Raw genomic sequence first — 16,282 nt, forward strand, 5'->3', positions numbered from 1 at the left:
ACCAACAAGACAAGCAACCAGAAGTTAACTTTGGGATTTCAGATATCTGCCAAACAAGAGAAACATAAGAACTGATATAACTTCATCATCAACACAACTCAGCAAGGAGAATGTTCTCCAAATGCTGTCTACAACTGAGTTTTGGCATAACCCTTTTCGGAGCAAACCCAACGCATCTTCGTGCAAACCCTTTTCGGCATAGGGGGCTATCAGTGAATTCCACAGAAAAGCTGATTCATGACACTTAGGCATTTGATCGAACAGGTGGTGAGCTTCGTCCAATTGCCCATTGAGAGCACATAATCTGATGAATTTTGAATCAAACAACCCATATTTTCACCGTACAAATAGCCTGTTTTGGTTCATCTTTTACCTTACAGTTTGATTCATCTTCCTCTTAGGCATTTGATCGAACAGGTGGTGAGCTTCGTCCAATTGCCCATTGAGAGCACATAATCTGATGACCTTTGACGCAAACAACAAAAGCTAAATTAACTTTTCATCCAAAGACAAAACTTTTTTCGGAAGCGGAAGTACCCATTACCCAGTACAAATTTACACTAAAACTAAATATATTTCTACCATAAGAAAGAGCTTCGAAGAAACCCACCAAGGTTTTTAAGAAATAAGTTGTTTGTCACCTTTGGGAAGAGCTTCAACGCTTTATCTCATCCTCGTAAAAAAGTTGTCTCTCATGTGCAATGCCAATGCATCTTCGTGCAAACCCTTTTCGGCATCTCGGACCATATCCGTGAATATTTCGTCAAAGCTGAATGGTGAAGATGATGAAGGGGACAGAGGTTATTTGGGTTTTAGGGTTTTTTCCATTGATAAATTGTGGTTTTGGTTAAAGAGTTTTTATTTTTCTTGGTTTTGGTTGTATTGGTTAAAGAGATTAAGTTTTTTTGCCTGGTTAATCGATTAATTAACTTAATATGGTTCGAGTTGGGTTGTTTGAAGGTTTGATTTATTAAGGGACACTTGGCGAGATTCTAAGGAGTGGGACGGGATGTGAAACAGGGTGTGGTACAGAAGATCCGTTGCGAGATGATTTGCATGTAACCTAAGACGAGAGGCAACCATCAGCAACTTTTGGATTGAAGAAAAAATTGAACATAAAAAGATCAAACTAGTAGAAGGATTATTTGTTATTTTTGATGTACTTTGAAAGCAAAACCGAAACCAAAAACATTATAATTGAAAACTAACAAAATTCTAACGGAGAAGAAAGGAAGAATTTGACTAATTAACCGTAGTTAGTAAGATAAGTGTGAGATTAATACCAATTTATTGACTAAGTACATATCGAATAACAACAACTATAGTTGTAGTGGGGCTTCAAATTCTCTGTCCCCAAAGTAGTCTCTGTCTCCTCTGTCCCGTTATTTGTACAGCTGCCACGTGTCTCTAGTCTTTTGTTAACCCAAAGTCAAATAAATCGATAATAATCAGTTTACAAGTTTACTCAAAATCAATTAAAACAGATAATTCAAAACTTTTTTTATTTTCTTTTTAACAACAAATAGTCTTTTTTTTTAAAATTTTCCTAAAATTTTTTTTCCCTTAAAATAAGAATTAAAGGGTAAAACATAAAAATAAAGATACAAAAAATAAAAATAAAAAACAAATTTATTAAAATTTTGGTGTCTAGAAAGTTAACATAAAAAGAAACAATTAAAATTATAACGTAGAAAACAAACCATTAAAGTTATAACATCAAAAAGAAACCCTTCACTCAAAAAGGATTAAACAATTTTTGAATTATAAATTTTTGTAACTTAGCGGGTTTTTCAGTTTTTATTTTTTATTTTTTCCTTTTTGTGCTGACCAATGTAATTGTCTCAAAAACTTTAATTTTTTTCTAGGCAGTATGTTATTATTTTTAATTTTTCCTTTTTATAGTGACTTAATGTCTTTTTATAGTAATGTTCCAACTTTATATCCAAAATCTATATTAGATTATCAATCTGGGACTAATTCGCTTCATTTTTAAAATGCAAGGAACTAGTTTGCAGTATTTTAAAGGTGAGAGATAAAAAATATTTTTTTACCGCAAGGTAAGGGATTAATTATCAGTGCTAATATATGTGTTTGGATAGTAGATTATTTGAGATAATTTTATAAAAAAAATACTATAGCATTTTTTTCATACAATATATGTAAGTTAAAAAAATAATTAAAAAATGTGTTGATGATATAAATAATTTAGTGTGTATAAATAAGGTGTAAATAATATATAATCCAAACAAAAATTGTGTGTTAAGGTGTATTGGTTATGTGGCAAATTTTATGTCAAATGTATTGCAAAGGGATTTTACGAGATCTAGGCAAAATTGTGACCGCCAACACTACATGCCATATATTTCGTCAATAATGTGGCGCTCAAATGAGGTCAGGCAACAGCCAAGATGCTTCCCACTTCCAAAAAATCAATTTCCTAATTTTATTACAATTCATAGAGGAAGACTTGACTTCTGGATTGGACATAGACAGATAGACTTGAATCAATAGATTCCTGAAAAAGAAAAAAAATATTCAGAAGAGAATAAAATATATTTGGTAGGTTCTCCCCTCCTCAATTGTTACATACTACCCTTTTCCCCGAATTTAATTTGGTCATGGCGATGAGAAAGGAATCTTGTACTATTTTGTTCCTTTTCGACCTATAAAGGTGGGACGTGTCTTGGTCATGGCGGCTGGAATATTTAGGGTTTTTTGTTCATACCGCGTGCCAAGACTTTGCTATCCCACCCAAAACCGTGGACCTACAAAGGTGTCTTCGTCCTGGGCATGGCTCGTGGAAAATTGTTTGTTTCCCGTTCATGACCAAAACCATGGGCTCTTGTCGTATTATTACCGGCCAATAAATTTCTTCCCGTTTTTTTTTTTTTTTTTGTCAATACAGTGGATATCTGGGTATCACCCGACTAATTTCACTGCACCTGAATCCCCGCCTCCCAAGAGACCCAGAGCGGTAATGAAGCAGGATCGACCACATGATCTGGGCCTAACGAGGGTGTTCCCAAAGCCAGCCGACCCGCACCCAGGGGGCCTTCCGATTTGTTCTCTTTTGAAGTTTTTTGCACTTAAAATTCAGCTAGTATGGTGTTATTGAATTAAAAATTTAGACAAATTTGAATTTTAAAAACTAATTATATACACAAATACAGCAAATTACACATATTCAGTATGCTACCGTTTCACGTTCACTTGTTGTCCGCTTTCTGTGTTACATTCAAGTATCCACTCCAAACCTATCTTGGATTCATCATGATTCCACTTTAATGTTTCTTCCAAAAAAAAAAAAAACTTCTTTTCAAATCTTTGAAACTTTAGTTTTGAAAAAAAAAAAAAGAAAATACTTGTAACAGTGAATTAGTACATGAGAAATTTAACTATTAAACACTACTAGTTACTATTTCATTCTTCATCCTTCGTGTACTTTGTTTGATTTCCTTGATTTAATTCTTCTTCATATTTAATTAATCTTCATCCATTCCACAATCCAAAACACACCACCAGCAGCACCCTTTTGTTTTTTTTTGGAGGGCTCCCAGGCGTCCCTACCATGTGAATTGAACTGCTTTCTTTTTGACTGGAAGAGGAAATGAACGGCGTGAGAAGTTTCGCAGAGATAGTTAAAAACAACAGAAGATTAGAAGTTTCACCTAACAGGCAAAAGCTTCTCCTCCTTTACTAGTTGTTGAAAGCAAAGCTCACTTTACCAGGATGGCTGACCCTGTTGTCTCTGTTGTTATTGAGAGAACTAGCAATCTGCTGATTCAAAAAATCGTTTTCCTGAAAGGCGTTCGACGACAAGTTGAGAGACTTCAAAATGATCTGGTCCGGATGCGGTGTTTCCTGAACGATGCTGATCAGAGGCAAGATGAAGATGAGAGGATCCGCAACTGGGTTTCTGAAATCAGAGCTGCGGCCTACGATGCGGAGGATATCATTGAGATCTTTGCCAGCAAAGTTGAGTTCTTCACAAAGGACAAGGGACTCGTCACCAAATTGACGTATTATCCCTTGAAAATTGTGAGCCTCAACAAGATCGGTAAAGAGATTGAGTCCTTACGGATGAGGCTCAAGGAGATTGCTGACAGCCGCGAAGAGTATGGTATCAAAAATCTTAGAGAGGGGATGACTACACATGGAGAAGAGCTTCAACGGATCAGGCGATCCTCTCCTCTCAACGAGGACAAGGATATAGTGGGCTTCGGGGAGATAACAAAATCGCTGGTGTCAGAACTTTTGAAAGGGGGCAAAAACCGCCGTGTGGTTTCGATCATTGGCATGGGAGGTGCTGGTAAGACAACTCTAGCCAAAAAAGTTTATAACCATGCTGACGTCAGGACAAGATTCAACTGCCGTGCTTGGGTATGCGTCTCTTCAAGCTACAATCACAAAGAGACGCTGAGGACAATCATAAAGCAATTAAATCCGATGACTAATGAGCTACTTGACATGTTGGAAAGGATGCAGGAGCAGGACTTGGAAGAAAGGCTGTATAAAGATCTACAAGATAAGCGTTATCTTGTGGTACTTGATGATGTATGGAAGGAAGCAGCGTGGGATTGTCTAGCCACGAGGGCCTTTCCTGATGGTAGTACATCAAGTAGATTGCTACTTACAAGTCGCAACTTGGATGTTGCCGTACACGCAGATGCTCTTAGCAAACCACATGAGTTGAAAACTTTGGGGGAGGAAGACAGCTGGCAGTTGTTTCTCAAAAAGGCCTTAGTCCATGAAGCTAATGCTGTGTGTCCTCCAGATTTGGAAGAAGTAGGTAGAGAGATTGTAAGGAGATGTGCTGGTCTGCCACTGGCCATCACAGTTATAGGTGGCCTGCTACTGGGCAAGAAAGAGTTGAAGAGTGAATGGGAGAAAGTTCTCAGCAACTTTAGCACATACCTATCAAGGAGCCAGAACGGAGTATCAGCAATTCTGGAATTAAGTTATGCAGATCTTCCTGCCAATCTGAAATTTTGCTTTTTGTATTTGGGTTTGTTTCCCGAAGACTCTGTGATTTCTGTGCGCAAGTTGATCCATATGTGGGTTGCAGAGGGAATAATGCAGAAAAGAGATGCAGAAAATTTGGAGGAAACTGCAGCATATGATGATGTGGAACGACTTTGTCGCAGAAATATGGTCCAAGTGGCGGAAATGACTATTGATGAGAGAATTAAAAGCTGCAGAGTCCATGATTTGCTGCGAGACGTTGCAATCAGAAAGGCAGAGGATGAAAATTTTTTTCAGATCCATGACACCAGAGATGATAAAATATCAGCCAAATCCAGGTACCTTGCTGTTCATACTCTCTCTCGGGATAAAAATTATTTTGGGTCTTCAACCCCTCCTCTTCGGTCTCTACTTTTTTTCAATATCCGCCGTTACGGGGAAGACATTAGTCTTAGCTTCAAAAGTTTCAGAAAGCTTAGGATAGTGGACCTTGAGAATGTTGAGATGGGTTATGATTTGCCAGAAGGAATTGGTGAATTCAGGCTTCTAAGGTACCTCGGTTTAAGACGCACATCCATTGAAAGGCTCCCTCATTCCTTCGGTTTTTTGCGAAACCTACAAACTCTTGACATACGGAACATTAACCGAGTGATAGTTTCAAATTTCATTTGGAAACTTGAAAGTTTACGGCATCTACACGCTTATGATATAATGAGTAATGTGCCTCTTAAAATTGAAGGATTGAGGAATCTCCAAACTCTGTCGCGCATACACTTTGATCACATTATGCACAATGACATGACAACTTTGACAAGTCTTCAGAAACTGGGGATTTGGGTGGATGGAACATCAGAGATAGACAAACTCTGCACGCATTTATCTGAGGTTGGAAGCCTAAAGACGTTACATCTTTATTGTCTCGAGCAGCCACAGTCTCTAGCTGGACTTTCTAAGCTCCATCATGTAACAGCGCTCAAGCTATTCGGGAGGGGTTTGAGAACGCTGCCTCCTGATTTCCCTCCAAATCTCTCTCGCTTGTCTTTGAAAGAAACACGACTCGGGGCTGACCCAATGCCAGTACTAGAGAAGTTGGGACAGCTGTCGTTCCTCAAAATGAAAGATGCATATGAGGGATCACAGCATATGGTCATTTCTAGGAATGGGTTTCACCGATTGAAATTCCTTGAGCTCAGATACCTAAGAGTGGATGAAATAAAGGTGGAGGAAGGTGCATTGCGACGGCTCCAGTGCCTGAGAATCAGGGAGTGCTACAGATTAGAAAAGTTGCCGGAAGAGCTGAAGCACATATCTACTCTTGATAAGCTTGAGCTTGTGGACATGCCAAAAGATTTTATCAGAAGGCTTGATGCGGACATGGTGTCCAGTGTCCCTAGCTTCAGCATATTTTGACTCTAGAATCTAAGTCCTTATTTGTATTTCGAACATAGAATGGAAGGTATGTAGTGTAGTGATTAATAAAATTATTTCAAGTTTTTATCAAAATATATAAATAAAAAGAATGTTTCCGTTGTTGTTTTCCCCAATTCACAAGCTTTTTAAGTCCTTTTTTTTTTTAAATTATTTGAAATCTCACACTTCAATGCTTATTTTTTTAATTGTCCCACTATTAAACAAGGAATGACTCTTTTGTTATTAATGATATTTTGGGCAACTAACAGTGTCTTATAGGATTTGTCTTTCTATAAATTTGCAATGCATATATCATATTAATACAAGTAGTAATTAAAAAAAAAAAATAAACAGCTCAAGTCTTCAGTGGGCCTCAAAAAATCCTCATAGTAAACTCTTAGGATTTGTAAATGTCGAAATCGATAAAAAATATCTTGAGGCATTTGGTTGATTCTAATTTTTCCCATGCTGTCCAAACTGAAAAGGAGAATAATGAAATAAAAGCCCATATTTGTGTACTGGAAGAGAAAAAAGAATGAAGTTGGCAAGGAATCCGTCCCGTATAAACTGTTGGCCCATTTGAAATTGAGGATTGGTTGCTTCCTAAATACTACTCACTATGCATGTAAGATGTTAAAAGTAAAAAAAACTAAATTGGTCAATTTTGAGTTTGTAACTGGATCCCTTACTGAACTTGGTCTTGAACCATGATTTGAAAAAAAAAAAAAAAAAAAAATTTTTTTACTTGCATCACAAATACAATTTTTATCACACCTTTTCATTTTTTTAATCACCTTTTTATTTTACATATATCACATTATAAAAAGTACTATAGTAATTATTTCATATGAATATTTCAAATAATCTCCTATACAAATCTATGTACTTTTACCTTATACTCTCATTTATTTATTCTCTCTACTGAGCGGCCCTGCTTCACCTTGTATTGTACCATTGTCTAAATTTCAGTGTAGTGATTAATAAAATTATTTCAAGTTTTTATGAAAATATATAAATAAAAGGAATCTTCCTGATTCAACATCCTTAGTTTGACATTATTTTAATCTTTATTCCGCCATATAATTCAGACCAACTGACAAGCTTTTTTAAGTGCTCCATTTTTTTTTTTCAAGTTTGGGTAACTGACATTTACACTTATGTCTTATAGGATTTATCAATTTACATTCTTGATAGTAAACTCTTGGGATTTGGAAATTTTTAAACTCTTGGGATTGATCATAATTTTTCCCATTCTGTCCAAACAGAAAAAAGGGAATAAGAAACAAAAGCCTCTGTTCAGGTACTAGAAGAGAAGAAAAGAACGAATTTAACAAATAAATCAAGGAATTCATCCCATATAAAGTGTTGGTCCATCTGAAATTGAGGATTGATTGCTTCCTATATCTACTCACACTATACACAAGAAGTAAAAGAAAGAAAACAAATTTAAACATGCGAAAAGCAAATAACAAACTGTTCAACGAAGTTATTTCGGATAAATGTTCAAGGGGAAAAAATTTAGTGAAGGGAAAATTTCTGAATACGGGCACAAGAATGAAAAAACATAATGCAATCTCGCTTCTGGAAAAAAACTGATCAAATATTATTTTCTGGAAAAACTGAGTAAATGTTATTTTACTCTCAACGAAGCAGAAATGCCAAAAGAACGATGACTTTCAATTGCTTATTATTATTTTTTTTTTTTCTCTTTCAAGCATTAGGGGATAATTCTAAGGGCTTCCAAGAATTTACTGTAGGCCATACAGAAAGAAACTAAAAGTTTCGGGTTGCAAGTTGTAGGAAATAAAATTTTGTTAATTTAAAATTCTGTATTTGCTGTCTGCATTTGCTGAGGAATCTCGATGAATAACAGCGGAATCATGGAGAAAATGAAATAGGAAGACAAAAGAGGCATATGTTCTTTAACTCTGCTTTTAAAGTAATGGGAGGGGATTTGTCACTCTTTAAGTTTATTGTGCTCTTTACGTACTGAATAGTTTGATTTCCCACTCTGCAAAGACATGCAATTAGCCTTCCTGATTCAATGAAAATACCTCGAGGCATGTGACTGCTCGTCATTTTTCCCATGCTGTCCAAACTAAAAAAGAGATTAAGGAAAGAAAAGCCTCTATTCAAGAGAAATGAATAACAAATCATGGAATTCATCCCATATAAAGTGTTGATCCATCTGAGACTGAGAGTGAGGATTGATTGCTTCCTATATAGTATATACTACTCACTATATATATAAGATGTAATAGAAAAGATAACAAATTTAAACGTGCAAAAAGCAAATAACAATCTGTTCAATGCAATTGTTTGGGATAAACATCAAAGGGAAAGAAAATTACTGAAGAGAAAATTACATTAAAATTTATCCAAAAGTGCAATTTGCCAAATACGATTGTAGATACATAACCTGTCGCGCCCCATTTTTTTTGATAAAATAAATAAATGGTTTGAAAAAAATGTATTTTTTGATTCAATTTGTGATTGGAAAATGAATTGTTATTTAAAAGAAAAATGGGTCTAAATGGGGGTTTGAGAATGCGACGATTTGACCCAAAATTATAGTTTAAAAAGGGTTTTTGAAATAAAAAATCGGAGTCGCCACTTGGTAATGAGTTAAGGTGTACCAAGTCACCTAAAAAAATGAATTTTTAAAGAAAAATAGGAAAAAATATTAAGAAACCCCTTTTAAACGACTCCTAGTCCACGTAAACCAACGAAAAAGGTTCGGGAGTCACATTTGACGAAGGGGAAGGCAAGGATAAAAATCCAAGGCACCCCTTCGACCTAGCCAAGGCTAGTTGCGTGATTTAATCAAATATTTTCTTGTTTTAACCAAAGAATTTATTACATTTGGATGTACTATATGAATGCAAACCCTAGACCTAGGGGTATTGGGGAAAATTTCTCTTCAAAGGTTGAATGGTGCCAATCACATTAATTGTGAAGCCCAATAATGACCCTTTGGAGAGGTCACGAATAATGCGAGTGGGATGCAAATGAATGAAATGCATGTATGCAATGTGAGGACATGAGTTTGAAAAAGTAATAAAAAACAATAAATATGTAAATGAAAATGTGCACGTGAGCGGGCAAGGTATGGTAGGTGAAATGATAATATGAAGTGCATGTGTGCAAGTGATGATAAAAGTGTTCGTGTGCAAGTGAAGAAACATAAAGGTGCACGTGTGCAAAATGGGAGGAAAAATGAAAGTGTGATGAGGGTATAAAATGGTAAAGTGGATTTGAAAATGCATGAGCCTAGGGAATTCATGCATATTGGGTACGGGGAGACCTAAATCGTGACTCAATTTGCCCTTTTATAGAGGGAATACAAGCGTGCTAAGGCTTAGAAAAAGCCACACTCGTCTATATCCCATATTTAAGGGGACCCTCAAGCAGATGAACCCTATAACTAGCATGAAATGCAAAAATCCTAAAATGGAGGGAAAAGGGGTTCGAGGGGCATGCAAAATGATAAAATTAAAAAAAATGCATGACATGTAATGAACATGCAAACATGTACTAACGAGGGGAAGTCCCTAAGGGTTTAGCGTTGGACTAGCCCATTCTATGAATTCCGACTAGCGTTGGACTAGTGGAAACGTACATTCATCCATCACATTCATTTATAAATATAGAAAGCAAGTAGACATGCAAAATCACTTATAACACGTAGCACATAACACTTAGCATGCTCGACTAGATGCAATAGCTTAATAAAGCAAGTAACACGTAACACATAGGCATGCAACCAAACTAATGAACTTATTACATTCACTAATTAAAACAAAAGGGGAAGGGGAAAATGGACCAAATTGCTCGCCAAAGCCCTATCTATTACAAGCCAAGAGGTGTACACATACCCCATTAAAAGAATAACTTCATGAAAATGAAAGTAAATGACATAAGTAAAAGGAATTAAGAAAAAACTAGGAAAGCAAAGTAGGCATGCAATTCACTTAACACGTTGGGTCATATAGGAGAGATAAACAAAGATAAAAGAAATTATACCTTCCCCTAATGGTAAGCAAATGAAGGAAAATGGCTTCAAAACAATAAAGAGGTCAAGGCATCAATTTAAAAGTAAAGTATAAGCAAAAACACCAAAACCCACCTAATTGCGACTTGAATGAGCTCAAAAAATGCTTAAAGACCAAGAAAACGGAATAACCCGTTCAATTTCCAAATATAGCATCTACTAAAGACCCAAAACAAGCATTACTCAAACATTCAAGTCCAAATAAATCGTTTAAGCACTTCAAAGATTCCAAAAATAAAGAAAAAGAGCCAAACAATGATTGAAGTTGCAATGATTTTAGGACTTAATTACAAGATACTAAAACATGCTTGGGCTATTGTGGCACAAAGAGAAACTTAGAGGGATCAAATTAATTGAATTCTTCAATTTGCTTGGGCCATGGTAAGATAAGGAGAGACTTAGGGGGCCAAAGCGTAAAGAAAAGGCCAAGGAATGGTTCAATTTGCACTTTTAGAAACCAATTACAACCATCAACAACCACTCAAGTCTAATTAACACATTTTGGGAAATTCACAAGCTCAAAAGCAAGGAAGGGGGCCAAGTCATGACTCAAATTGCAATTATTTTAGAACCCAATTGTAAGCTACTAGAACATAGTTGGGCCTTAGTGAGCTAAGGGGGGACTTGGGGGGGTTCAAAGGCAATTTTGAAACAATTTCCATGCAGGTTCATGCAACAAGCGTAAGAAACTTGTTTCTGCAACAATCATTTTTGCTGAAAGCTTTCTGCAGCCCAAAACAACATTGCTACTTTCATTTCCGCAAAACAAATGTCAACCTCGACACAAACTTAATCAAAATTCTTTCAAATCAAACCAACTTCATTTCCGCAAACAACTTCAACATTCAATCAAACCAAAACATAAAAGAAAAATCATGCAAATGCCATGAAGAAAATTTCTGCTATAACCATTTCGCAGCTTCAGGAAAAATCTTTCCTTCCACAACCATTCTCATGCAATTTCTTCTTACACTTAGACATATTCATGCAAACAACCAATAAAAGGCTTGATTGAACTGTCATCTAGACAAGATACCAGCTTGGAACCGAAATGAAAGAGTAAACAAAAAAAAACTAAAACCGTAAGACATGAAGATTCGGCCAGCTATGTACATTTTCCAGCAATGTTTCTTGCCATTCTTGTGGTCATTCTAATGCAACTTTTCCATCCAAACAAAAACTAGAATCTTAAACAAACATCATAACTTTGATCTTAACAATAAAATTACCAAATTCAACATCCTAATAAGCCAAAACCTAAACAGAAAAACACACCAGTGCTTAGAGAAAAGTCCAGCCAGCATTCGGCAATTGGAGTTGTTCATTATTTCATTTTTTTTCTTGCTTAGCCGGACCAATAAACTTCCTTAGCTTGAACATCTAATTTTAATTAAACATCTAACCAAGTGAAAATCAACCACTTTCCAGCAAATTTCATGCTAAAATACCCATGCAATTTCCAAAACAAACTTCAACGGCTAAACTAGAAAAATTGGTTTAGCAATCCAGCAACTTCCAATAAAATTTCCAGCCATGCAACCAAATTCCTCAGCCATAAAGATCACATGCAACACCAAATAACAAACTATCTATCAGATTGGATCCAAAATCAAGTTCAAATGTCATCAAAATCACCATTTAACCAGAAATTCAACCCAATTCTCTCGATTGACATGCATGCAACCGGATTTTTGGTATTCCTTCAATTTTCTTGTTTAATCCAAGTTAATTAGCTTCATGCAGAGCTAGATCATCCAGGCTTTGGTTAGTTAAACATACATATAGCTCAGATCATCAAAACTTGGTCAACCGAAGCTGCAAATTTCCAGCTTAAACTCTCGGCAACCATTTTCTTCACAAACAGATTTTTCTATAACTTAAGTTATCATCTAACCACACAATCCTCACATGCATGTCCTTAAACAACTTCATCAACCCATAAACAACTAGTTTAAGTCCAGAAATTTACCTCAGCTTAAGACTTAGCTCACACGCCAAGCAGCTGCAAAATTTTCCTCCTCTCGGCTTTGCTCACGCACGCAGGGTTGGTTGGTCTGAGTTCAGTGGTTGCAGTTGTAGTGATTGTGGTTGAATTGAGCACGGCTGGTTGAGGTGAAGAATAATGGCAGCTCTCAGATGATGGAGAAAGTAATGAAGCTCACGCAATTGTCTCCTGCTCTCACCCTCTCTCGGACAGTTCAAGTACCGAAGCTCGCACCGCTCTCTTTCTGGCTTCTCTCGTCAATGATACCAAGGCAGAGAAATGTTGTTGTGAGCTCAGCTGGGAGCTCAACTCATGCGCAAGAAAGCTGAGAAAATCTTCCTTCCTCTCGGCTCGCACGCACAGGTTTGGTTCGCTTGGCTGTGGCAGATGGTGGAGCTGGTGGTTGCTGCGGTGATGGTGTTGGTTGGAAGATGATTGCAGCTAGTGGAGGTTGAAGAGAAACGAAGGGGACTCACGCACAACTTCTCCCTCTCTTCCTTCGAGCTCACGGACAGAAACAAGAAAGATTGCAGCTCCCGAGTTTTTTTCTTTTTTTTTTTCCAGATGCAAGGTGCGGCTCCCTCTTTGTCTCTCTGGTCGATGATTCCGATGTGAGGTGGAGTGGTAATGCCAAGTTGTGATAGTGGAGAGAAATCTTGTTGTGTTCTGAGGTAGTGGAATGGAATGAGTGGCGGATGAGGGAGGTAGAGTGTTTTAGAGGTTATAAGTCGGCATAGAGATGGAAGGTGCTGGAATGTAAAATGGAAATGGATTCGGCAGAAATAGAATTTTGATTTTTTGATTTTTTGATTTTTTGATTTTTTGATTTTTTTTTTGAAACAAACAAAATTGATAATAATAAAAACAAAATAATTAACATTTGATGAAAAATAAACTAGAACAATAAAGTGCAATTTCCATTTCTTTTCCATTTCCTATTTTCATCGTTTTTCTCTTTTTTTTTTCTTTCTTTTTCTTTTTTCAAAATAACTTAACAAAAATAAACAAAATGCCAAAAGATTGAATTTAGAAGACATAAAACATATTTTGTGGGCAATTTTCTTTTTTCTTTCTTTTCTCTCCTCTTTTCTTTTCACTTTCTCATTTTCATTCATTTTCCAAGAGATTCTATGCTAACAACTTAAAAATAAAAATAAAACTAGAAACTAAAACTAAAAATCGAATAAAACTAAAATGAAAAAATTAAAAATAAACAGCAAATGAAATTACACCAAAATTTGGTGTCTACAGTTTGCCCCTCTTTGTCTGAGTTTTGAAAAAACTTGAGACAAAGAAGTAGACACCAAATACTTACCTGTGTTATTCGGCTGCAATGGACGCTTCTGAAATGAGGATCGACCTCTTTAACATTTTTTTTTTTTTTTTTTTTTTTTAAATGGAATTGACCCAAACAGGAAATTAAAACGGGACTGACCCGAGCAGAAATTTAAAATTGGGACTGACTAGAGAAGGAAATTCAAATCATGGGACTGGCCCGAACAAGCTTTAATCGCGGGACTGACCCGAATGAGCTTTTGAATCGTGGGACTGACCCGAATGAGCTTTTGATCGAGGGACTGACCCGAAAATGCTTTTGATCGAGGGACTGACCCGAATGAGCTTTTGATCGAGGGACTGACCCGAAAATTCTTTTGATCGAGGGACTGACCCGAATGAGCTTTTGATCGAGGGACTGACCCAAAAATGCTTTTGATCGAGGGACTGACCCGAATGAGCTTTTGATCGAGGGACTGACCCGAATGAGCTTTTGATCGAGGGACTGACCCGAATGAGCTTTTGATCGAGGGACTGACCCGAATGAGCTTTTGATCGAGGGACTGACCCGAATGAGCTTTTGATCGAGGGACTGACCCGAAAATGCTTTTGATCGAGGGACTGACCCGAAAATGTTTTTGATCGAGGGACTGACCCGAATGAGCTTTTGATCGAGGGACTGACCCGAAAATGCTTTTGATCTAGGGACTGACCCGAAAATGCTTTTGATCGAGGGACTGACCCGAATGAGCTTTTGATCGTGGGACTGACCCGAAAAAGCTTTTGATCGTGGGACTGACCCGAAAATGCTTTGACAATCGGTCAGTGGGATTAAACCCGAGCCTGCCGTGATAAAATTTGTGTTGATTTTTGATTGATGATTTTTCCTTTGCTCTTCTTTTTGACTTTTGAAAATCTTTCCAAAAAATTAATTTGCCCCAGTATGATGAATTTTTGGCAATGTGAGTCCAGAGTTGATTCTGTATCGCCATGCTGTTGCATTTTTGATGAAATTTGCTTGCGACATTTTCAATCTGCCTTTGTTCACCGGAGGACTCTTTCCGACACCGATTCCAGTGCGAGGTGTGCTTACTTTCGTCTGTGTATGCAATTTTTCTGCAAAAGAGAGAAAAAACACAGAAATTGCCACCATCATTTGATCCGTTTTCCTTTGAGAATCGTGTAAACATGAGTCTTTCAAGGCCTTTATCAAATTTTGCTGCGGCAGTCGATTGAGTTGGATTTTTCACCCTAAGGCCTTTCCAATTTACAAACTGATCAGGTATATGCTTTGCCATATTGTGAAGTCTGCGTAACTGACTTTGTTGAACCTTAACCCTTTTCAAGAGATGACTGAACCCAAGTATGCTTCGAATAAACCACGGAGATTGTTATTCACCAAAATTCAAAGATAAAGAATGAAGTATGCAAGAAAATTCACATGTCATGTAAGAATAAATATGCACAAGAATGCACACATAACCATTTGTGCTTAAATTCTACAAAAATGCCATGAATGCAAGTAATTTGGAAAAATGAGCTTCCTAAGAATGTATTTGCAAAAGAATGTTTTACAAAATGACACAGTTTTGGCCAACAAATGTCATATTCAATTCTCTGGATATCTTTGTTCTGGAATTAAAAATTGACAGAAGTATGACAAAATGAGAAGAAATCCAAATGAACCAAATCACCAGCTGTTCTTCCTCGTGCTCGCTTGCTGCAAAATCCTACCTTGGTGCCCTTTCGGGTTTTTACCAAGGTTGCCCCCCCTTTTTTGTTTCGTTTTGTCTTTTCTCTTTTCTTTTTTCTTCTTTTCTTTCTTTTTTTCTTTTTTTTTTTTCTCTTTTTTTCTTTTGAGGTGCCCTTTCGGGTTTTTACCTAAGGAAGCAATGGAAGAGCTCAACCATAATCGCCTCAGGAGTATGAGTTAAAGATTTCTGGCATCAGTAGAATGTACTTCCCTTGTGAGATTAGGCGAAGACATTATAGACATCACCTGCCAGTTGATTAACAAATTTCCTAATAGAAATGCAGCAAGTGACGAAAATCAGGACTTTGGGCTTTTGTAATGAGGTCCGGTGGGGTGTTTTTCAAGAAAGGTTGAGGCTTGAAAGCAGATTTGATACGAGGGGTGCAATAACGTGAGATTGCACCCTTTGGAAAACAACTTCGAAACTGAGGAAAATTTGCCCCAGTTTGATCAGATTTTCTCTCTTTGCATTTTTCATTGTATTTTCCTCACTTTTTGCATTTTTCTTTGAAAACTAAATTTGCCCCAGTGTAGGGTTTTCTTTTTTTCTTTTTTTTTTTTTTTTTTTCGAAACAAATTTGCCCCAGTGTGGGGTTTGCAATTCTCAAGGGTTATCAAACGAAATTTGTCAATTCTAATGGCTCAAAGGGATGACTAGGGATGAAATGTTTTGATTGGAAAAGAAGATGGCCTGACTTTTGTTTCGCCCCTTGCATAATTTCCAAAAGAAATTTGCATAACCAAGATAAAGAATTTCTTACACATGTCTGAGTTGATAGGTTGAGAGAATATCTGTCTATCCATGAATGCCCCGCCAGGTAATACCTTTTGAACACCCAATGAGCTT

At 36.8% G+C, this 16,282-nt stretch overlaps 1 protein-coding gene and 1 long non-coding RNA gene across 2 annotated transcripts; one reads left to right on the plus strand and one right to left on the minus strand.

Annotated features, from left to right (window-relative positions):
• Window positions 1-12: 12 nt before the first annotated feature.
• Window positions 13-1,095, minus strand: LOC140005711 (uncharacterized). The gene is made up of 2 exons (XR_011813279.1): window positions 642-1,095; window positions 13-465 (listed from the first exon to the last, which is right to left on the minus strand). It is a non-coding gene; the product is annotated as an uncharacterized lncRNA (long non-coding RNA).
• A 2,634-nt stretch (window positions 1,096-3,729) lies between these two features.
• On the plus strand, window positions 3,730-6,372 carry LOC113740705 (putative disease resistance protein At1g50180). Its single transcript, XM_027268237.1, has one exon. It carries the CDS (start codon window positions 3,730-3,732, stop codon window positions 6,370-6,372), a length of 2,643 nt encoding a protein of 880 aa, XP_027124038.1.
• Window positions 6,373-16,282: the final 9,910 nt, after the last annotated feature.

This window comes from Coffea arabica, chromosome 4e (assembly GCF_036785885.1).
Source record: "Coffea arabica cultivar ET-39 chromosome 4e, Coffea Arabica ET-39 HiFi, whole genome shotgun sequence".
Lineage (NCBI taxonomy): Eukaryota > Viridiplantae > Streptophyta > Magnoliopsida > Gentianales > Rubiaceae > Coffea > Coffea arabica.